This window comes from Watersipora subatra, chromosome 7, assembly GCF_963576615.1.
Source record: "Watersipora subatra chromosome 7, tzWatSuba1.1, whole genome shotgun sequence".
In the NCBI taxonomy this organism is placed as follows: Eukaryota; Metazoa; Bryozoa; class Gymnolaemata; order Cheilostomatida; family Watersiporidae; genus Watersipora; species Watersipora subatra.
The window spans coordinates 43,785,582-43,811,005 of NC_088714.1; the positions used below are offsets into that span (position 1 = coordinate 43,785,582).

A 25,424-nucleotide genomic window follows, 5' to 3' on the forward strand; every position below is an offset into this window, starting at 1 on the left:
AACTGGTCATTGGATGTGCAAAATAATTACACATTGTTTATGGCACCTGATCAATGAATTACCAGTGCTCGAATCGTAGATATAGGATGATCATGTAAAAACAGGTAAAAGTTTTCAGTTACCTTGTTGAATAAAGCTAAATCATTGTCAAGGCAGATAAAGGATCACCTTCGCTAGCATCTCCTGTGATTATTTTTAATATCAATCTTTTAACGAGCTTATAGACTATCAAAGAGTAATTATTCAAGCGATATGTGGGCAGAGTTGAATGTTCAAGGTCGAATCTAGCACTAATGTCACTAAAAGCTATCTATGTTATAGCAAGTTACCACTGAAATGCTTCACACATATGCTAGTAAGATATTTTTACTCTAAAATAGATGGTGGATGGTTGGAAGCATTTAGGAATTCAGACTAGCGTTTTGCTAACAATAACAAGCAAATCATTTTATACATTAGCATAAGCCTCTAATTGAACGCCATGGCACTCTATTTTTCAACTTTCTTTTTATAGCAACGGTCAATTGGAGGTGGCGTTCAAATAGAGGTGGCGTTCAATGAGAGGTTTTACGGTAACTGGTTTAAACCATATTTTTCGAGCAGGCACCTATTATGCATGACTATTTTAGCCAGTTACAAAAAACTGCTGCTTCAAATAACTAGAAATTTGGTGCTTCTACAGAACTGTCAGAAATTATGAAACCACCAAATAATTTAAGACACTTGTTAATTTTGGCACCTTTGCTGCAGCCGTGTTAATTAAGCTGCTTATTGGAAAGTCCATATCTATTCTCTCTAGCATATTCTCCTTAACCATTAGAAAATTCTGCATCTTCTTGCATATATGGCTTGTGGTGGCTTCTATCAAAATTAAGGCAGTAAATCATCGCTACCAGCAGATGTCTCTTTAACTGTGAGGTGGCCTCATAATTTCAGATTGCACTTAGCATAAAGGACTCCACTTAATAACATGATGATAACAGATCATTTCACCTAAAAATGACCCAACAAGACCTTCAATGGGGTTACATAAGTTGTTGGACCATTTGTTTACATAAGTCGTGGACCATTTGTTTACATAAGTCGTGGACCACTTGTTAAAGCACATAAATTACATAATTTTTTATCATATATTTCAATACATCAAAGTCTTGGCTTTCGAATGAGCCATTGTTTGACATGGTGAGACAGACATTGGTTGGTGTTTATAGGATTTGCCCAGAGCTCTACCGCAGAAATTTTCAATGGTATAGGCTCAAAAATTGTGACGTCACAACTTTCATATTCGGTGTTGAGTTCTCTTACCGCTTATTTTATTGCTTACCGCTTATATTTATCAACTACGATAATGACGCTAGTGGCAGACGAAGGTAGGACACCTCCAGAGAACCAATGAAAATGACAAAAGAATCAGTGTCATTAGCTCTTCGTGTACAGATAATTTCTATGATAAATGACTCAGATTATAAGCACCATACTATGTTTTCCCGATGATATTATGCACTAGCCCTCTCTTTTTATTGTGATGTTGAGGGGCACGACTGAGACTAATTAATTTCAAGCATTGCGTGATCTCGGGAAAGTGAGATTGACATAGTCCTAGGGCCACGCAACTGCAGGTCACAATTTAATCGATGTGATTTTATTACCTTTATCAAAGGCAGTATATTTATTGAAGCATAATTAATTAAACCAAAACATGTGTTTGTATTGGTCAGGCGTTAGCACGATCCCCCGGGCATTGTTGATTATCAAGAATCCTAGTTTATTATTAGCGTTCTCTGAGTTTAACAGCACCAATTGTCACAGAAATGCGCAGCCTCAATGGCAGCGAAAGGGATCGACTAACTAGGGCCAAATAATAATTATGACATCACATTGTTGGAACCGCAACCAAGTGTTTTTTTTTATTGCAGGACATACTTTTGACACCCTGTTTTTCATAGTTCTATTATTTTTTGTGTATTGAATATAGGCTCATTCGAAAGCCAAGACTCTGATGTATTGAACTATATAATACAAAAATTATGTAATTTATGTGCTTTAAGCACATCAAGCAGCATCGCTTTAGGAAATTTCTCGGTAACAGTGCTTACACACAGAGATAAAATCGATCTGCTGTACTAATGTTTCACTATAAATACTCAGATAGCATTATTTGAGACTACAGTGCACCCTCAGGATACGAATTTGATCCATTCCAGGGTTGGCATTGTATGATGAAAAATTGTATGTAGGGCCATAAAATCCATAGTAATTATATAATGAAAACATCCCCTGGTAAAACTCGTCAAAATCTTATACAAGTGCTGTACATATTAAAAATTAGTGACAAAATAGTATGCTAACCTTAGTAACTATAGCTACTTACAGTAACTATATATTGTATTTACTGTATTTATTGGTTATGATTTGAATTAAAATGTAACGTTGCAATGTGCTGTGTAGTGCGTACCAAAGAGAGTTCTTACCTATGAGACACAGATACGTTTAACATAAACTTCGAACTCACTTTAAATAAGTTTAGCTTACTAAACACAAACTTAAAGCCAAGATGTCATATGTTTTTTTTCATCTATTTTACTGAATTTCAATAATTTTTTATCACTAAGATTTTATCACCTAATAACTTCCAACTTCATTTTAAATATAATTTTAGCCGGTCCCATTTAAACCTTTTTCAACCTAATTCGGCAATAAAGCTCGAATGATGCTATTTTCGTAATAAAGTGAACTTTTGTCAGCAGGTTAAGAGAAGTTGTCTGACCAATGAAGAGATTTGTTAAGGGATCGCAACTCCCGCAATACTGCTACCGGAATTTGAAGAGAAAATATTTGTTTTACACCAGTGAATAGTTGAGCTGTGAAAAAAATCGGTCATCGTGTCTCTTTCAGGCGTTGTGAAAATATTTTTGTCAAACAGAATTGTGGTGTCTTTGTTTTTGACATATGTAATAAACAAAGGACTGCAAATTTGAACACCGACGAAAATTTTGTTGAATTCGCACGGTGAAATAAGATTCGTATGGCGAGGTGAAAAAATCATAATGCTCCACTTCATGAGGTGAAAAAAATTGTATACCAGATTAATCGTATCCTGAAGGTGCACACTATTTAGAGCTTGAAGTCATATAAGTATGAATAAGAATCTATATAAGATACAAAGTCTATTTCAACCTCTCTAACTAACCAACACTACAGACTAGTTACTATAACTGTTTCGATATTCTCAACAACTAGAGGAATTCTAGATTAATTTAGATTAAAAAAGCAAATTCATACCTCACTAATCTCAAATATCTTTTATTGTTGGCCGTGTATGGTTCACAATTAGTCACTTGATCAGCGCAAAACATACCTGTACTGATGAGAAAAAAAAAATTGCCAAAAGATGAAAAATATTAGTTAGCTTACTGAATTACTTTAAACAATGTAGTTAAGCATTTTGGAGCCAATTCAGCTTAACTAACAACAAGTATTAAACTCCTTGGCAATTTTACCAAACTGGCATATTTACCAAGCTGGCATATCTCCCAGCCGTTTTGTCTGAATTTGCGCTGAACTTTTGCCTTATGCTAGCTTAGAACTAGGGATAAAATCCTCTAAACCTATGAAGATTAGTGTAAGTCTATTGTTCGCTATCTATCGACAACCAAAAGACTTGAGTTAAAAAAGTTAATGCGGTTCACTAAACATTTTAATGTTAGCTAATGTTCCAGCCTTTGCAAGAATATCTCCAACTTTACAAAAAATGTGACATGTTTGCGATATTGTTTCACTGTTTTTCTTGTTAATCTATGATACAATGACATTGGCCAAGCTAATTCAGCCAAGTGCTTCATGATAGGTGTGAACAGCTTACACTAACGTATCAAACAACTTATCAAATGTTGTTATTTAACTATTCTACTTTTTACAGCTCTATTAAAGGCAGGTTTACAGATAGCTTAAGTAAGCTTTAGATAACAAAATTAGCCTAAGCTGCATTGTCAACACACTCATAAAACAAGCCTGACCAATAAACCAATTGCAGTACCAAAGTTGAATGGAAAATACAACCAATATGAATGGCACATAGAAACCAGAAACAGAGTAGCTCCCAGCACAGAAGACTGTATCCTAAAGATTCACGTGTTTATGAGAAGCCAATCATTACTTGTAGTGCCTACGAGACAACAATTCAATATAGAAAGCATGGAGGAAATATATCAGTGTCAGATAGGTAATAATATAAAGCACGCATGGTCATATCATATCCTTTTCTCGTTCTTGTAACACTCTAACATGTAACACCCTCAGACCTTTCTATATTGAATTGCTGTAGTTTGCACTCACAACTCCTTATGTTTTTATTATGATGTCACCCACTTTTCGTTTGCAGCTATCATATTAGTGTTGAAGTACTCACTTTTTTAAAAACTTGCAAAAGATTCCGATTGTAACTTGAACATATTAGGGACATTGCCAAGTTCTTCCTCTGATGCACAGAGTACAAACATCACTTGTAGTCGTGATGAATTAGTTAATTTGCATTGAAGCACTCAATTACTGCAAGCAGACAGGGTACCTAAGCGAAAAAGCCAAGCTGTGTTCACAAGAGTGTAATGTCATTTTCTGAGTATCAAAATTGAATATATAAATCGCATATATGAAAGTTTTTTTGTTTGAAAAAAATTAAAGCATTAGATTTTTCATGCAACGAAAAGTCTGCTTACATTCAAATTTGGTAATATCGCTTATATGATTAGAGATCGGATGGATTTAATACAAAGTTATCTTCATTGCGACAAATGCTCAGCCACCTCTTGGTGGTTTGTTCGACTACTTATCATAAGCTTTCAAAAATATTCTTAAGCGTAAGCCTACTACCATTTGAATCAAAATTCGTTTCAACTTTAAAAAAGACTAGCAGGCCTAATATATATCGTACACACCAGATACATTTCCCTTTACAAACAAGGAGTTACAAAATGGTCAAATTTATCAGATCACTGACCAGACAGATACAGTAGTTATCTTGTCATTGAGTCTCAAAGGATTTAGCCAAATAACAAGTTTCATATGGTATATAATATAAACTATTAGAAAACGTTTCTCACCGCAAGTTTATTTACCTGTTTGCTGTAACATTCTTAAAACGCTAAACAATCTTACAGGAAACAAGTTATCTAAATGAATGCTTCAATTGTATCGAAGGGCACCCACGCTTCAATCTCGCACTACTAGTTATTGATAGTCACTCTGGTCGACGCTGCTCCCGCCCACAGAGAATGCCACCATAAATACTTTAATTTCTAGAGCAAATAGTTAATCTTACTGTGATCTACTCATCGCTTCCAAAATTAAGTTAACTTAATCATCTCTTGCGTTGTGAAGGAACAAAACGGAGAGCTCTTAAAATCATTTATGGCGCCCTGTTCTCTAACCAATCATATGCGCTACTTTCAACTGACATCCGACAAAAAATCGTTATCGACTTTCCTGTTGTAGTTTTATGTCTATGAAGTGACAATGTGCCACATTAATGTAAAACGATTTAAAATTTGTTAATTTTGCCTCTACAATTTCACGTTTTGTTTAGTAAGGCTAAACTTCCTATATTTATCTGTTTCCATGGCTTATTTCAGTCCAACAATTTCGTACTTGTCAAGCAGCTTACGTTTTGCCATTGTCATAAGCCAAAACTAACTACATTTAGCTTTTTTAAATTTTATACAGATCTAAATTGATATGCACTGTTGACTTTAAAAAAGGAATAATTGGAAAGATTGTCACGTTAGATCGGGGAGGAATTATGTTATACACAATTAATTCGAATCCACACATACATCAGTGTTGAATGTGCTTTATTATTTATCTTATTTTTACTATGTTTAGTTTGTGCACTTTTGCTTAGCTTGTGTAAACTAATTTGATTATTACTGTTTCGCGCACTAGTGAAGATGTTAAGGTATTCTAAGCAATACTGGCATTCACCAAGGAAAAGATACATCTTTATTCTTCAAGTCCAACTATTAAAATACACTGCTAAGAATAATAATTGCACTCTTGCACGAATGGTCGTCCGTGTTCTACGCTCAGTCTCATATGGCTGTAAGGCTCGACAGTCAAAGGACAGCCACGACAGTCTATAAATAGAGAAGCATAGCAGTAGAGATAGTAAAGAGGAAAAGGCTCAGTTGATGGTGGAGAATAAAGCTTCACAGGCTGAGACGACCAAGTCCAGCTATTTTGGTCGTGTCTAGTAGAAGTCTACCTTTTTTTGGTGATTTTCAGGCAAGCCAATTGCCAGGCCAGTTTTTTTCTCATAGATTACAAGTAGTTTATAATTTGCTTGTGGATAGGTATATACTGACTGTTTTTTCTAATGACCCTTTGATGTACCAGGTGCATTCTTGTAATATTGTGTATATCTGCTTTGGCATTGTATCCTGCTGGCATCTGTGTTTGTTAATATTTCCGTACAATGAAATATTATGGCTTTAAAGCACATAAAACTGTTAGCGTTATGATTTTACAACAAATAGAAAACCTTGATGTTACTTTTGTACTAAGCTACGGTAGAAGTAGCAGTTTTGCTAAATGTATTACCTGGCAAACCTATTATCATTTTCAGTCTGTGCATCGTTAATTTATCGTTCAATTATAACCATTCAATTCTTGTGCTGCCAATGGCACAATTCTTTAAAAAGAGCAACACAAATCTTGAGGTTGCTTTAAGTAGTGAACTGCAAGGTTTTCTTTTGTTTTTTCTTATCAGGTTTAAAAGTTTTATCTGCTGACTATTCCTCTATAAGAAAAAAAAACAGAGTTATCGCTTTTGAAAGTGTACCGAAGTTAAATCAAATAATGTTATGACACTAAACTGTCAATCACTACAGTTTCTTGTAGATTTTTGGTAAAATAGTAAAACACTATGGACACACAAGTGTTTCTAGAATTACATACAAAAATCATTTATGCTTGTTTAATTCTGATTCGGCTAATTATGTCTCTAGAGGCATCTTTTTACAAATTGTTTCATGTTCTGAAGCACATAACTCTAGTATGCAAGCTTAGTATGTATCATATGATGGTATGTAAATAAAAAATGAAATTAAATAAGAAGGAAAAATGAGTAGAATAACAATAGAACAACTTATTTGAAGGTGTTTTTGGACTTCCGATGCATATATAAAAGGGTATGAAAGATCAACTGTCAAAAAATGTCTGTTATAATATGGGTTATGCAATAGGCGTGCATCTGGTTCTGCAATATCTATACACATGGAGTTGTCCCCCTTATAAAAAATATAATAGTGCTGTAGACGATAGGCGAACATAGGGCCAAGGAGAACAATCATGACCAGTCAGCAGTATCAAGGCCAAGAGGACAGCTCAACCTCTCTGAGCTGCTAGAGACTTGGATAGGTCATCCCGGACCAAGGCAAGGAGAGACTGAGCCAGTCCTCATCCCGACCGGAAGTATGGCCGGTCAACCATTGGCTGTTAAAAACAACCTGGCTGACCACCAAGTTGGCAGAGATGAAGATCGACCTACTAGCAAGCCGGCTCCTGAAAGGACCGACCTGACGCTGAGTCAGCCTTCCTGGCAAAGGAGCAAAACCTATTAACGCTACGATATAAAAAGAGCCCATTGAGCAGAGGTTGCCAGAGCACATGAAAGTGTTATTTCAAGCAATTGTCTATTGGGCATTACACTGTACATATTTATATACATTTGCAAAAACATATTGTCTTATATACTCAGAGTGGTGTGATTCCACGTGGAGGAGTAGAGGAGTAAAGGATCTAGCCCTTTACCAAATTGTAAAAAGGAAAGCAAAGAGCTTTAGACAGAGCTTTTCTGACTTATTTCAAACGAACCTTTTTGCCAGAATCACCAGAAAATGTTTTGTGGTTTGATTATGTCAAGGCAATATTATATGCCTCTTTAACTGCTCTCTGTGCCCCTTGGATCCTGAGATGGACTGACGGGGAAGGCAACCAGTCATTTATAGGGATATATTAGCAAGTGCAGACTTCACCATTGTAAAATGACAATGTCACTCTTAAAAAATACTTCAACAAATACTTTTACACATAAAATATGGAATGTTCCAGCATATACATCATCATCAGTGGTATCGTTTAACAGCGCAAAAGGAGACAACTCACGTACAATGTAGAAGATCCAATTTTTGATAACCCAAGTGTAAAGAGAATTTAAAATTGCTAAATTGAATTTAGCAAAATCAAATTTAGCAAAATTAACTAAATGCTCATAGAAGCTACTTAATGTAGTTGATCCAGTACAGTAGCCACTGACCTTGCTACTGTAGTTGATAAAGGATATACAAGTAGTAATAGCTACTCTTTGTCTTTCTATAATTTTTAGTTTGTGTGAAGAATTAGATTAGAATAAATTTGAGTCTCATTTAATTACAGCCATGAGATAATGCAGCATACTGAGAAATACCACATTTGAATTATATAGATGGTTCATTAGGCAAAGTAAAAGCTAAATAAATGGCAATATGAGCTCTTCCGGATTTCTATGTCTTGAGACAGACAACTGTCAACTATACTTGAGTCTAACTAGTTGAACCAGTACTGAGTTGATAAAATCTCAAAAATTGAATTCCTTTGCACAACATTGAGGGAAGTACTATTGTGGACTTTACTGCACAACATTGTAGGAAGTACTATTACAGACTCTACTGCACAACATTGAGGGAAGTACTATTACAAACTCTACTGCAAAACATTGAGGAAAGTACTGTAGTACTATTACAGACTACTGTACAACATTGAGGGGTGTACTACCTATTACAGACTCTACTGCACAACATTGAGGAGTGTACTATTACAAACTCTACTGCACAACATTGAGGGGTGTACTATTACAAACTCTACTGCACAACATTGAGGGGTGTACTATTACAAACTCTACTGCACAACATTGAGGGAAGTACTGTAGTACTATTACAGACTACTGTACAACATTGAGGGGGTGTACTACCTATTACAAACTCTACTGCACAACATTGAGGGGTGTACTATTACAAACTCTACTGCACAACATTGAGGGGTGTACTACCTATTACAGACTCTACTGTACAACATTGAGGGGTGCACTATTACAAACTCTACGTACATCCCAACTTATATTCATTTCATCAATTTGATTATATATTAAGCATGTGAAAACTCAAATATCATTACGACTTTTTGTATATAAACATTGTCTACTTCATAATCCTAGTTTTATTGTTTTAGATTCTATCAATTTAAGGCAGTATATTAAAAGGGTACTTATTACCTCGCATCCTTCTCAGATTTCCTTCAACTGTTTCATGGCTTGTCGATTGATCATTGATTTTTTATTTTTGTTTCTGAAAACCAACGTATGTCAGTGAGATAGTTGAAAAATATTGTGCAGAGTGTTTGTTTTAGTTGAATGCTGATGTTCTTTTACATATCTACAACTTTAGCTTACAGACTGAATAACTTGTTACATGTGACACTTTCAATGGTTATAGTAATAGTTAAGGAGAATAAATCGTTACTTATACTGTATATATGTAATATAAATAATATATATATAATATGTAATATATACATAATATTTATGTCAAATATATGTATTTATATATTATATATACATATGCATATATATAATACACATATATACATAGATATCAATAAAGATACAGCTATTTATAGCTTTATTGGCAACAATTTCATTTCAAATATAAATGTTTTTCAAACTATGCCATACATGAATCATAAAAAATGGCAACTGTTAACCGATAAAATTAAGTGAATGGTTTGTCATATAGCACAAAAAAGTACTTTTTTCTGCTTAAACAAGTATTACATGTAGGTAGAAAATTGTTAAAGTGCCTAACCATGACTTTTTAAAAATAATTACTAGATGTTGTATGCAATTTTTTCATATATTTATCAAATATGTTAGAAAATCTGTAACTCACATGTAAAAATTGAGGAGACAAACCACGTAAGACCTTGAAACCTATAATTGATGTAAAATAAACAATTATGAAGCTTATAAAATTAACTTTGTGAAAACCAACTCTCCTCGTTTTTTGGTAGTCATGAACAAAACCCGGGGAGCTGTAAAGAGACCTCCATCAGACACGGATTCTCAAGATGGTACAGACGAAGTTCTTTTTTGGATAAACAAGTCAGGATTCCCAATAAGTGAGTCTGTCTGGGACAGAATGTTTGATCATGCATCTAAGTTACACCCTGGTGGTGAATCATACATCAACAGGATACGAACATCAAAGACTTCTGCTGCAGTAAGTTGGCTTTCTTTTTTACACTCTGCCTGATTCCTACACATCTCTCTGACTCTAAATGGTTGTTGAACTGGTAAAGGATTATTTGAGGATCAAAAGCGCTAAATGAGTAGGTATGTACTTCGTAAACTGTGTCCTTATTGCAGGTGTCGATCCCTAAAGCACCAATTGGTGGCAGTAGCAGTGATGCTGAAAGGAGAGTACAGGTTGTGCAGCAGTATATGTGTGAACTTCAGTACAATCACACTGGCACACAGTTTTTTGACATCAAAAAGTACCGACCTCTCAACAGGTATTCTTGAACACTTATAGCAAACAACTTTACTGCACACTCAAGTCAGATGAGTTCTAGTGCAGCGAGTTAAAACAAACTCAACAAACATTAAACAAATCACTTTTCAGATTCAAAGGCTTTCATCTTGCTTTCTTAGCTAGAATGTAAACTGAAAAAGTTTATAATTTTTTTGTTTTTCAGCTTGAAATGACAATTTTTTGTGAAACATTCGCTACTTGTTTACAATATTACTCTTTAAATTTGCTATAATAGCATTTACAATCTCAAATTATCTTATATAAACATAATTGCCAGAACATCCTATCTAACACCAACTATTATAATTTTAGTCTATATATAAATCTCAGTGTTTGTTTGTCTTTTTGTAGGTATTTATGTTTTATCCCTGTGTCCATGTATAGCGATTAAAATCAAGCAATGAAAAATCCATATAACACTGGATTCGATCTCGTAAGCTTCAGAACTAAAGGCTACTAGCTTAACTATTAGGCTACATGTCCAACTGAGCATAGCAATTAATAATATTTAAGATATTTATTACATCGATTAAAATATTCAAGCTTAAAGCACTTGGTGTTATCTACTAGCACTGCTGATCATTACATGTAATGGAACGATTATTAAGCCATCTGCAAACAGAGCAATTGTTTTAATAGAGATTACTAACTAGCTTATGAGGTAAGCTACTCAAATTCAGTGGGGAAGTATTTTATTACCCGTGCAATGCTGGGCATTTGGCTGGGATAGATATAAATATGAGTGTCTGTCTGTCTGTCGTATGTCCAGTTATAGCGATAAAGTTTTAAGAATAAAAACTGTTTTGTATTGAAACTGAACTCGGAATCCCCAGTTCTGCAGACCAGCGTGCTATCCACTATGCCAGGCAGCCTACTTGCCATACTATGAAACAGTGGTGCACATCCTTATTACATCTGCCTATTTTTAATGGTGATTGGTTAACATACCTACACTTCATCTAGCACGTCTAAACTAATTTATTTTTAAAAAAATTTATAAAAAAATATGTGCCCAGATGTTCTCAAAATGCTATAAATATATGTAGATAAAGCATAAACTTAATTAAACTTATAGCACACAGAAATAAACAAAAATCTTCATTTAAAAGGTAGAATAGTGAATGTTGCATTTTGATAAAAGTATATTTTCTATGCAAAAAACATTTTTATTACCTGCTCAATGCCAGGTAGTCAGCTAGTCTATATATATAAGCTAGCTGGATGCTTGGTGTTGCCCAGGTATTAAAAATCACCTTATAAACAATGAGAGGTAATGAAGTTGTCTGATACTTGCTATTAGCCTGCATATTGCCAATGGATAATTTGACTAAGCTTATTAATAAGAGCTAACTACTTGCTCTCACGATTGAGCGCGTATAAAATTACGCTACCGCTCCCCATCATGTTGCATCCTCACATTGGATCATAACGGCGAGCAGTAAAGCATTTGCTCCCATATAGCAAGATATATCACTGAATCTATAAATTGGTAGAGCATTGGACTGGTGAACGGGATGATTTTAGATCAAATTTTCTGCAACACATATTTTTTATTCCAAGATGTTAATAGCTATAGCTGGACAAACACAATGACAAATACACAGATACACAGACAAACTTTGAGAAATATAGATAGGAGATGCAAGTGTCTGTCGTTTGTATGCCCAGTTATACTGATAAAGCTTTAGGGACAAAAAACACCTTTTGCTAGAATTGAACTCGCAAACCCTGTTACTGCAGACTGGTGGACTATCTACTACACCACATAGCCTGCTTGTCTTACTATAGAATAGTTGTAGACACACTTGTTACATTGGTTGAAATAAGCATGTTTAAAAGGCTTTGAAAATGCTATTGGTTACTACTAACATGCTTAAAAATCATGATTGCATGAGAGATCGTAAAGCATAACAAAGCGATTATGAGCACAATTATAAGCCCGGCTTTTATTATAGTAAATCATAGTAAACTAGCAAGAGTTACTAGATGAAGTTACTCAAATTCATTGGATAAGAAACATAGCCAATGGCAACTACATTACTTGCCGCTGTTTATAAGCTGTTTTCTTATAACCTGTGCAACTCCGGGCATTCATTAGTCAATAATGCAATAACAAAGTATGTCTCTGGAAATCCCTTTTATTTTAAGATGGTATTGAGTGCAACGATTTCTTGGGTTACCTACTCAATTTGAATGTTTGCTTGCAGTCAGAGTGAGTCTGCCAAGGAAATGATCAAGGAATCTCTACCAATAAAATGTCTTGAAGCAGTCATTCTCGGTATTTATTTGACTAATGGAATTTCTGGTTTGGAGAGATATCCACTCAGCTTTCGTTCAGTTTTTGGTAGCAAAATACACAGGCACGTTGTTCTTGTTGTTTGTTGGAATGGACTTTATGGAGCGCTTGGAATGAGCAGACGAGAAGATCTCATGCACAAACCACTACACTTCACCTCTCTCTCCGACCTTGTTATTGACTACATCGAGTCTTATAACCAGTACCACCATAAGGTTAATAAACTCAAGATAGGGTTCCCAGTGTCCCATGATCCTCACAGCCATGAGCCCATCCATTGGAAAGGTGAGTTTTCTACCTTTCGCCATCACTTCGTTTTTTGATAACAGCTGCACATCGTAGGAAAGCCTTTGGTTAAAAATTCGTTTTAACTAGGTAGGTTTGAGATGAGTTGTTGAAGTCAAAAATTTTGAGAAACCACTAAAAAAATTATTTGTAATATGTGACTCATTGCGTTGAATAATATACTTCTATATGTCGCACCTAGCGATGGTACCCAAAAATACTTCTTGTAGTCGATTGCTTTTAAAAGTCAATTACTTGCCAAAATAGATGGAAATGAACTTTTTTTATGATAACCTGAATAGATGATATAGGTGTTATTGCTCAAAAGAAGTTATTATCTGCACTTGGTTAGCTGTTCACGGCAGATCTCTCTAACCCGGTGCATATTGGTTAAACGAGTTGGTAACATTAGAAGTTAGCTTGGAAAGTTTGAACACTAAAGCCGTGGCCATGCTATTGCGCACCACCATTACACACTCTGACTTCAAAGTCAAGTTTAAGTTGCATTCTTTTTAGCAAAGAACCGATTTAAAACTGAGCAAAGAAGTGGGTCAACTATCTTTGCTCGTGTGTATTGATGTCACTAAATTACAGGTTTAGCTGTAAATCCCTGTAAGATGGACAAAACTGAATTGAAGCAAGCTGTTGAGAAACATGCAAAGGACATACGTACATGGGTGAGGCAAGCTCCCTTTGGGACATCTTATGCTCCGAGATCACAGGCAACGAGCTATCCTACACCTTCATTTTCACAGACTACACCAAGAGTGCATAAGGCTGCAGACGGTAACAAGAGGTATGCAATGTTTACTTATCATTCAGTTGGTAGAGTGCATGGCTTTTTGGGAGGCTTCTTTTCAGAGCTAATCGTCTCAATTCTCTTTGGTTTAAATCTCCTCTGTTTAAATCTCCGTGATTCATATATCTATGGTTCAGTTCTCTTTGGTTGAAATCTTCATAGGTTATGTCGCCATGGTTCAAGTCTCCTTGGTTAAATCCTTCTTGGTTCAATTTTCTTTCGTTCAAGTTTCTATGGTTTAAACCTTTTGATTCAAATCTCCTTACTTTAAGTCTCTTTAGTTCAAGTCTCCTCGGCTCAAGCATCTTGGTTTAAGCCTCTTTAATTCAAGTATTCTTGATTTAAGTCTGATAGGCTCAAATTCCACTTGTAGTAGATTGAAAAAATGATATTTCAGCAAACTTTCTTTGATTTTTCCTGAGTTCATTTGAATCGAGGCTTTCAAATGCAGATGGCATGTGTAGAAATGTCAGCTTAACTTATTAAGGATTCTCCAGTGCTACTGTTAGGATAAGAAATGGAACATTTTACATAGCAGAATATGTTACTTTGTAAAGTCATAAAGAATTTTGGTACTTGGCAGCAGAAAGCACGACCAGATTAACTGCCTGGCTTATAGTGATTACAGAACCAAAACCTTTGCTGTTGCTACTAGGAGTAGGGATTAGTTTAAAGAATAAGTGCTTGATTAGCCACATTAGCCTCAAGTTGCAGAGGGAGGCAGGTATTCTTGTATAAAACTGTTAGCTTCTGGTCTCTATAAATGCAAAGCGGATACCAGAAGAAGTTTTGAGTTAATGTCCATTTTGAATATCTTATATAGCCGACCAGCATCTATGAATGGTCTGGAAAGATCCTGCAGTCGAGTGTCAGATGCTAAAGGCCTCAAGTCAACTCCTCATACTCCATCTAATAAACTTAGCTTTGAGATGAGAATATGAAGCAACCACTTGTCACAACCTGCTAGGCATTGTGGATGACACGCAGCATGACTTGGACTGTACGCTCTTTTTCAAATATAATTCTTTACAAGACTGTTAACATCTTATACCTTTTAGTTCTGAACTTGGTTAATCTACTTTTAATAGTAATGGTGCAACCATATTGACTTTGTGGCGAGAGATGTCAACATGATCAATCTAAGCCAAGAATATTGCCAGGTTGCTAGTCGGGCTGTGTAAGTTACTGGTTAGACATGCAAAGTCAGGACCTTGAAACCATTGTTGCGCACGGCGGCTAAAAAGTTGATAGCGTTTGTGATGGCATAGAAAAGTAGTGGCTCGCAGACTAGCGAAGGATTTGGAGGCTCTACCGGTTGTAAGTATGCATAGAACAAGCAGTTGACTAGTGAGAAACTTTAGATGTCAGGTTGTCAGTAATGAGAATTGACTCATAAGTAACTTTAGATGTAAGATTGTCAGTAATGAGGATTGACTAATAAATAACTTTAGGTGTCAGATTGTCAGTAATAAGGATTGACTAATAAATAACTTTAGATGTCAGGTTGTCAGCAAAAAGAATCGACTAATAAGTAACTTAGGATGTCACCACAAAAACTATTGTATTTTTGCTAACTGAGCATTGGATCACACTTAGTACACCCTCTCCTGAAAGCTTTTTACAATTTCATTCTATGAACCCTTTCAACTCTTATATCCTAGTAACAAACTGTTAACCAGAACCTTTAGCATCTAAAAACTACTTTTATAATTGAAGCCTTTATGGCTATATTTCTAGTTTGAATGTTCAATGGTAGATTTTTGGGTTCTTCTAGCACCATGTCTTCTATAGTTCCAACAAGTTTATATTCCACAAAAGTATGACTAAGATACCAACTAGTAGAGGACAAGCCTATTATTTTAAACAGACGTTACAGTTTCAGTATTGTCGCACACGACTCACTTATTTACCATTTCTGTCGCCTTCAACTTTATAGAAGTACATATGAGTGCTCTCCTTTCTCTCAAACTGACAGTAGCAAAATGTTCAACAAAGGAAGTCAAATTTGACTACCAGCTGCAGACCAGGGTGACTGGTGAGATTGGCATTCATCATCAAGCAGTTTTCTCTCGTAGATGGTTTGCAAGCTTGTCAATAATGACATCTGCAACAAGTGAGTAAATGATGGTGATCTGTATAGTGGTGGTGAAGTGGTGGTTATACATACAAGGGTGATGAGCTAATATTAATATATACAAGGAGTATGAGCTGATAGTAATATATACAAGGGTGATGAATTTATATAAATAAATATAAGGGTGATGAGCTGATATTAGTATGTGCAAGGGTGATGAACTGATATTAATACATACAAGGGTGATGAACTGATATTAATACATACAAGGGTGATGAACTGATATTAATACATACAAGGGTGATGAACTAATATTAATATATACAAGGGTGATGAGCTGATAGCAATATATACAAGGGTGATGAACTTATATGAATATATACAAGGGTGATTGGCTTATAATAATAATTATTATATACGAATACAGTGAAACTCGGATAGCTCGAACACACGGTTAACTCGAACGGATTTGTTTGGTCAGTTCTCACGCAACGACAAATTGCTTTAGATAAATTGACCTCAACATCATTAACTCGAACAGTTTTTTGCCCAACGGCTACGGAGATGGTCTTTATCGCTGTAGAATATCACTTTATTCCAAGCCATAGAGATAAACATCAACTTTTAGTAGTTCTTAGGCGTCCTTATTATAATCAACAAAATATTTTTGTTAGCGAGTTTTCAAAAGGTTTGCAAAAGGTCAAGTTTTACCAAACATCCGCTTGGCAATGGCCCATTGAAAGCAAAAGAAATCGTAGAAACTTTCGGGTGAACTTAAAACAAAGTCGCCAAAATTGAACTTTGTTAAAACGCTCAAACAAAAAAGATGTATTTTTTTAGCGTTGTAACTGCGATCAAGTTTTGTCTATTTTAATCTGAAAATTTTTTGGCCGTGACATCACCAGAAACAACAGAAAAATCTCAAATAATGGAAAAATATTTATACTTTCTGATAAAAAGTTTAAAAACTTTCCATGAGAGACCTTTTAACTTGCAAAAAGCAATCTATGCTTGTGATTTATATATAGTTTGCATTTGTACACATATCTACTGATAAATACATGCACTTATGACCGTGCTCTGGTAACTTGAACGCTCTAATAACTCGAACACTTTTGCTCAGTCCCGTGAAGTTTGAGTTATCAGAGTTTCACTGTATATATGTATACAAGTATACGTACACAAATATATACATAATATTAGCTGTGCTGCCCGCCGTTGCCCTGGTATTAAAAACCAGCTTAAAAACAAGGAGAGTTGCCTGTCACTTGCTACTATCTTGCCAATGGATAATTTGAGTAAACTTTCTCATAAGAGCTACCGTCACTGAAAGCGTAGAGTATTTGTTTCCGTATACCGACATATATCACCTCGCCAACCTATGAAGCTCTGTGGCTTAGTTAGTAAGGTGTTGGACTGATGAGTGAGAGAGTCTGAAATCAAATCTTTTGCAATACAAATTCATTATTCCAAGATTTTAATAGCTATGCTGGACACAGTTAATTTAAAACCCCTGTAATGGAAATCAGGTGACTTTGACACTGATAGTGATATGTAATGCATGTGCCATATTGGAGAGCTAATTGTGTACTAGTTACGTATGTAAACAAACAGCAAAAAAGGACTGAAACTTAAATGTTGAATGGTTATTTTCCACTTGTTTGTTAATGAAAACTCCTCCTACACAACGTTTAGAGTCCTGATAGAAGAAACCTATTTATAACATACGGATTAGGATATAATAAATGATAAATGGATGTAAATTAGGTTTTTGTGGACCATATTATTCATACAAACTACTGTATTACAGATGCATAAACCCAGCAAATGATGTATTCAGGCAAATAACAACTGTTCCTTTATATTACAGATCATATTATAGATGCATAAACCATAAAGGAGAAACTTAACTCATGAAGTATTTCGATAAAAATAATACAAGCTGCGAAAACAGAAACTTTTTTCAAGATTTAAGTGATAATGGCTCATGAATGTATGGTATGTATGATACAGTATCTGTAAAAGACGGAACAAACTACTGCAACGACTAAACAGAAATTAAAGACAGTTGTAATAGGTGATAATAAAAATAATGCAAATAAGTAAATACAGGAAGTACTGTAATCAGATGATTAAACTTATACATACACGTTACAGAAACTGTGTAAAAGGAGATTTGTATACCACTGAATGTAGAGCCAAGGTGCATCAGAGTTTCTTAGAACTAAATCAGATTAGAAATAGCAGTACAACAACAGCTACAGATGAATATTACAGTGATTATATTGTTACTGGCCTTTAAAAGGTACTGCTTTAGTATTCTTATGCCGCAAAGATGCACATTGCAGTTTGAATGTTCGATTTTTAGCATAATGATGCCGTCGGAGATCATAAAATGACTGAATGAGGTTTCTCATCAATGAAGCACAGTGGTTAGATATGTCATTTGCTGTCAAGGTGTTTCCCAAGGCATAGCACATCACTAGATCCTACACTACTAATAACATACACAATGAAGTGGATCTGGCTTTGCATTAATACGAAATTATCAATCTACAACTAGCCGGATCCTGATGACACCTTCTGATGGATGCACCAATTCTCCATTGTTTTGTAGCTCGAGTTGAGTATAGAGATGTCGGTACTGGATACTTGACTTAGTGGTAACCAGAGACTGATGGTCAATGTCACGTGACAGCACTTTAGTTAGCTTTTGCACAATGTAGCCAGCTATATAGGCTATACTGTTACATATAACAGAAGTTTTGACGTCTGAAATCATTGTGAGCTCCACAAACTGATGAACTTCTGGAGTAGCCGGTATTATGAGAATCTCGTCTTGAGCAGTAACATTATCCTTCTTACCAGCATCTGATTCTGCACCACATCTGCTAATGAGTTTGTGACAGGTAGCCTTAAACTGAGTAACAGTAGGATTATTATTCCAACCACCTAAACAAAAATATCAATTATAACAATTACATAAAATCAGTAAACATGAATGTCTTATTCACATAGTACACTTAGTGTACATAGTACACTTAAAATACAACAATACAGCTATGATCATGATCCTGAAAATAAAATAGGTGAAAATGCTACAATATCGCTATATCAAATGACAACGTGGCAATTTTCACTGAAAGTCTCAACATTGAAAAAAACCAACCTTTAAATGATTGGGCAGTGTATACAGTGTGGGCACAGCATCTGGTTTCAGTCAATCATTTTGGCCTGTTCTGTCAAAACATGGATCATTGAAGTGTTCTTTGCAGATAAGTGCCTAAGGACCAGGCTTAATCACTCATCTGCAGTGGCGATACCATTGTAAATAACGAGAGTTCTCAGTTACTTTGCATGGACATCTAAAAATTAAAATGAAACTGTAGTAGTTGGTTAGGAACACTAGTAGTAGCAATAGTATTATTACTCTTAACTTCTTACTGTCAGCTATATCCAGGTACAGCAATACATAATATTATTATACGCACTACAAACATTTTTTTCAAACATTTAGTTAAGAAATAGCATTAAGTTTGTAGTGCCTAAATATTATCATAAAAATTTCAAATTTAAATAATAAAAAGCCTTCGCTCTAGAAAGAAGAAAAAGTTCACTCACTAGCTTATAAATTCATCTAACCACTGACAACATACAGTCACACTCGCACACACAATAGTGACACTGTTCGACTCTCATTCACTAACTGACGAGTGTAATAGAACTAACTAGTGGTAGTACTAACTAGTAGTACTACTGCTACTAGTAGTAGTAGTAATAGTAGACTTTAGCAGTAGCAAAAGTAATAGAACTAGTAGTGGAAGTGACTTACTTGTGAAATGTTATGCCCTTCTACTTTGAAAGTGCATTCCTGCGGTTTTTGCAGTTGATGGAATAGCACTGTGCACCTAAATCCTTCTGTCTCTTGCATAAATTGTTACTAGTAGTCTCAGTAGTCTGTCTCTTCGACTTAGCGGTGTATTCGTGATCTTCCATAGCTGTGAAATGAGAAACTAGATTTCTTTTCACAGATTGAGCACAGTGAAATTAACCAAAATATTAACTCAACATGGCGCCAGCAGATTTCCGTACTTGCGAATGACCTTGGCCATTCCAGAGGTTTTGAGTTCAATGGCTGGACATATACAACTACGACAAACTTTGAGAAAAATATATACGTAATATATACATTGTGATGAGCATTGTGATATACAGTGATGAGCTTATAGAAATATATACAAGGGTGATGAGCTTAGAGTGATATATACATGGGTGGTTGGCTTATAATATATACAAATATATATGTATACAAATATACATTCACAAGTACATGTATTTATGTAATATATACAAAGGTAATAAGCTGACATCAATGTAAACACGGGTGTGATAAGTGTAGCTCATCTGTAGCGAGTGTCACCATAACAAGTTTCCATTCACTAAGACATTTATGTTCAACTTATTCAGGTGAGTCCCGACTCAACATCCAGTTTCTATCCATCGTTACAATAGTAGTCATCTGCGTTGTCAACCTATTCGCTGTAATAGCTGGAGCCGCACTGCTCTGTATACGGGTAACCGGCAGGACTTGGAGAAAAAAGGAACCAAAGACTCGACAAGTTGCTCACACTGTAAATAAGTTTAGTGTTCTTGCTACCAGACCAACTGTCTCTGGTTCAGAGAAGATAAACATACGTAAGGATTATCTGTGACCTTACTAACTTATAGTCCTGTATAGTGTGTAATAACGAATATGTTAATTATTAACCTTTTAGAATGTTCTGTTCACAATATATGAAAGCAAACAATTTCCTTGCATTACTGAGAACATTTATCTAATTTAAATCATGAATTTTTATTATGGCTTTGTATCTATGCATTACAATTTAAGCTAATTTTTTCACACATGAGTAAATTCCTCATAGATACTTGTTTTGTTCTCACCACTTAGAGCCTGGTGGTCTAGTGTACTGGGAGAGATCATAAGGGGTAATAACTATGTTCACAATTATTCCACAATGTAACAAGATGGTTGTTATTATTAATACTAGTATCCTGGTAGTCTAGTGTACTCTGAGAGATCATCATGTGTAATAACTATGTACACAATTATTCCACAATGTAACAAGATGGTTGTTATTATTAATATTGTACCCTGGTAGTCTTGTGTGCCGCGAGAGATCATCGGGTGTAATAACTGTTCGCACAAGTGTTCAGCAACTTGGTTGATTAGCCCAGTTGTCGGAGTTCAAATCCTACACAGTGAAGTCTTTTTAACAATCTCTAGCCATGGCTTCAGACAGACAGACAGACAGACACGTCTCTTTAGTAAGGACCAGTACGCTAGCAGTTTGGTGTGCTATGAAAAATCGTCAGGTGTAATAACTAACTGGACAATTATTCCACAGTCATAAGTGATTGGTCGGCTCAGGTGATAGAGTGCCAGACTAACAAAGAGAAAGTCGTAAGTTCGAATCATGTAGGAGGCATTTTTTTAAAACCTTTAATAGTGCTTCGAACAAACAAACAGATGAACACAGCTCTTATAATTGTAAAGAAGACCGCTAACACCAAAGTGACAATTATAGAGATATCACTGCTGCCAGTAGTTGGTGCTCAAACCTGTGTGCAGCAGGCTCTAAGCACAAAATGACAATTATAGAGATGTCGCTGCTGCCAGTAGTTGGTACTCAACCCTATGAGCGGCAAGCTCTGCACACAAAATGACAATTATAGAGATGTTACTTCTGCCAGTAGTTGGTGCTCAAACCTGTGAGCGGCAAGCTCTGAGCACAAAATGACAATTATAGAGATGTCACTGCTGCCAGTAGGTGGTGCTCAACCCTATGAGCGGCAGGCTCTGAGCACAAAATGACAATTATAGAGATGTCACTGCTGCCAGTAGTTGGTGCTCAAACCTGTGTGCGGCAGGCTCTAAGCACAAAATGACAATTATAGAGATGTCACTGCTGCCAGTAGGTGGTGCTCAACCCTATGACCAGGATGTTTCAAGATTAAAATCGACATACTTGATCGTGGTCAAAAACACTCAGAAAAAAAAGTGCAGGAAATACCGTCACTAGTTGTTATCGTTGTGATAGTTGATATCAGCTATTGCGTTCAAGTTGCAACACTAAGCCTCTCTATTCCGTTTGTTTTTTGCAATTATAGACGTCAAAATCGTACATTCCCTTGATCTGAGCGTTTTAACCGTGATCAAGCTTTGTCGATTTTAATCTTGAAATATCCTGACGATCATATCACCTCGAATATCAAAAGCAATCAATCGCAAATGATAGAAAAATATCGACAGTTTCTGTTGAAATTTACTGAAAGTTCTGTACAAGTTCATTCTTACAGTGACAATAATGCCATATGGAGTATGCTTGCAATCGCTCTTTTTTTCACAAGATGAAGGCTGCTAATACCACCCGTATGTTTATCTTTTTTCAGGAACGTTACACAAGAAGGAGCTAAGCCCTCACATTGAGACGAGTCTCAGTGTGCTCACGGAGCATGATCAATTTGTAAGGAATAGTTTTGACATAGGAGGACACGATCATCCCAAAGGTGAGCAAATGTAAAAAACAATGTCTGAGTAGGAGAAATGGTTGGACCTTTTTGCGCTTCTCTGGCTGCAGTGCTTGATAGTATTATTCTACCCACCATGTCATATAGAAATTCGCTATTTTCTAATCGCTTGGTGTCAAAACTTTCACAAACGTTAGTATTTTGGAAGTTCTATTGATAAAGTTGGTTACAATTTCACACCTATATAGTTATGTATGCACTAATAGCCTGGTAGTCTCAAGTGCCGATAGAGATCATCAGGTGTGCCGATAAAGCATAGCAAATCATTAATTATACTATTATTCTGACATTCAGTGAGGCAGTTAATTGGTGCAGTCTATGAAGCTTAAAGCTGTAAGTTCAAACCTTGTTAAAATCATCCTTTTTCTAACATCTTTCTTTTTTTAATGGACACAGCTCTTATTGTAGTAAAGATTATAGTAACGGTGGAATAGACGCTTTACAAGGAATCCGGTATAACAAGAAGTTTTTACAACTTTTTGCAACCAATCACTCCAATTGGCGAATTGCTGATAAGCATAACGAACATGCCTAGCCTACAGTAAAACTTTGACTTCCAATCATTCTAACATACATATTTTACAATGAACATTTTAAAATTTGAGAAAATATTAGATTTTAAGCTCAATGTTATTTTCAGCATAAAAGTTTCCAATGTTTTTTGCAATATTGTAATATCAAAAGTAAAAGTAAGGTAGCTCATAAAAATTGAAACTAAAACATCAAAACAAAAATTAAAAAAAATTATAGCTTTACAGAAGCTGATTTATTTCATAATTTACCCAAACTAAGTTAGAGTAAGTGACATCATTTGTTTTTATTACTCTACCAGCTGTGCTACCCGGCATTGCCCGGGTATACAAAATCTGCTTGTAAACCATGAGAGGTAATGAGAGTTGTCTGCCACTTGCTATTAGCCTAGCATATTGCCAACGGATAATTTGAGTAAGCTTACTAATAAGAGCTACCGCTTCTCATGGCGTAACGCCATAACGTTGCAAAGCATAACATTGCAAACGGATGCAAAGCAGTAGCATATTTGCTTCTATATATATCAACATATATCGCCTAATGAATTTAGCAAGCTGGTGTGGTTGAATTGGTAAGGCATTGGCCTGATTAATTGGAGGGTCTGAGATCAAATCTTTTGCGATACGGATTCTTTATTCCAAGATTTTAATAGCTACAGCTGGACAATGTATAGCTGGACACAGAGAACTGCAGCAAATACACACACGATCAACTTTGAGAAATATATATATATAGATTGAACAGTGAAATTATGCATTGATGAATCTACTCTGAAGCTCACGTGTTTTTAAAGCAAACCAGCAATAAAAAGTTTTGCGTTAATTATTACCTTATTAATTTAAATTCTACTTAGTGTTTATTTTGAACACAGTTTTACAGACAGTATCTGTTTTAATATTATGTGTAATTATTTTTTTTATTGTTATTGTGAGTTTTTAAATTTTTAAATAACCTACAGGGTATTCGTATAATAATACTCAGTGATTGCACAGGTAATAAAAAAGTTATTAGTGGCAGGTAATGTAAGTTGTTTTTGGCGAAGTTTATTACCCAATGAATTTGAGTAACTAAAGTGAGGTAGTCTAATTCTTTACTATAATAAGAGCCGTGTTCGTCCATCTGAAGCCATCATTAAGAAAAAGACAGCCCTTCACAGGAACTGAACCTGTATATTTGGTGGATGCATGGATGTGAAGCTACACCTTGGAATAATAGTATGTGTTATGCGTACAAAAACCGTTATGTAGAAAATTGTTGTGCCATGATCTCTCACGCAATCATGATTTTCAATCATGATAGCGTCACAAGTAGGCCATGAGGCATAGTGGATAACACGCATGTCTGCAGGAACATTGTTTCTGAGTTCAATTCCAGTGCGAAACAGTTTTTTCGTTAGCTTATTCTAAGTGCTAAAACTGGACATACGGGCAACAGACCAACAAACAACCAACAAACAAGCATTGACATATATATATATATATATATATATATATATATATATTTAAATATAGATACATGTATATACATAGTTATATTATATATATTTATATATATCTATATTTAAATATAGATATATATATTTATATTATATATAGTTATATATATATCAATATTTGCACAAACATACAAAATTTTAGACACAGAAAGCAAATGTCAAAATTAGTTAAATTTGAACATCGAGGTTCAACTATGTGAACCCGCTGCCAGTAATACATGTAATCTGGTATTAGCTGTATATGGGTCAGGCCGATGGCGACTAAACTGTCAACATTCCCAAAAATGGGAAGGGTGAATGGGACTGTCTTACAGAACCAAAAAGAACACCTTTGGAGTGAAAAAATCACCATGGGAACATCTAGTGAGTGAGGATGAACAAACCTGTCTATCAGCCAACTGATGCAACAAAATGGAAATACTAGCATGTTTTTGCGTGTTCTTGTTTGCTAAACAAGAACACGCATTAACTCTTTCTTTTTCCGTTGAAAGAGTTAATGGGGTCTGGCGAAAGCCAGAAATACTAAAACGCTTTTATGCACTTCTATGGGACAAGTGGAAAATGGGAAGGGTAAACTGTTCATTGCTAGATGTGAGGTTGCTGCCATATGCTTATATAATGCAGACTTTATCTACCTATTTTGAAGCTTCAGTTTGTTCCCTTGTCATGCTGTGCCCCAACTACTTACTTCAGCTCTATCTATCTGGTCAGTAAAACTTAACATGTACATCATCAAT

At 35.3% G+C, this 25,424-nt stretch overlaps 2 protein-coding genes across 2 annotated transcripts in view; one reads left to right on the forward strand and one right to left on the reverse strand.

Moving 5' to 3' along the window:
* The window catches only part of LOC137399309 (kinesin-like protein KIF23), a 37,597-nt gene extending 32,182 nt beyond the window's left edge, over window positions 1–5,415 (reverse strand). The window contains exon 1 of the mRNA XM_068085364.1: window positions 5,318–5,415. Within this exon, the coding sequence (XP_067941465.1) occupies window positions 5,318–5,331 (14 nt within the window). The 5' untranslated portion in view covers window positions 5,332–5,415. The remainder of the gene's footprint in view (window positions 1–5,317) is intronic.
* A 114-nt stretch (window positions 5,416–5,529) lies between these two features.
* LOC137399768 (tubulinyl-Tyr carboxypeptidase 2-like) lies at window positions 5,530–15,322 on the forward strand. Its single transcript, XM_068085988.1, has 6 exons — window positions 5,530–5,580; window positions 10,096–10,304; window positions 10,451–10,596; window positions 12,824–13,197; window positions 13,792–13,993; window positions 14,820–15,322. Exons 2-6 carry the CDS (start codon window positions 10,098–10,100, stop codon window positions 14,935–14,937), a joined length of 1,047 nt encoding a protein of 348 aa, XP_067942089.1. The 5' UTR covers window positions 5,530–5,580; window positions 10,096–10,097; the 3' UTR covers window positions 14,938–15,322.
* Window positions 15,323–25,424: the final 10,102 nt, after the last annotated feature.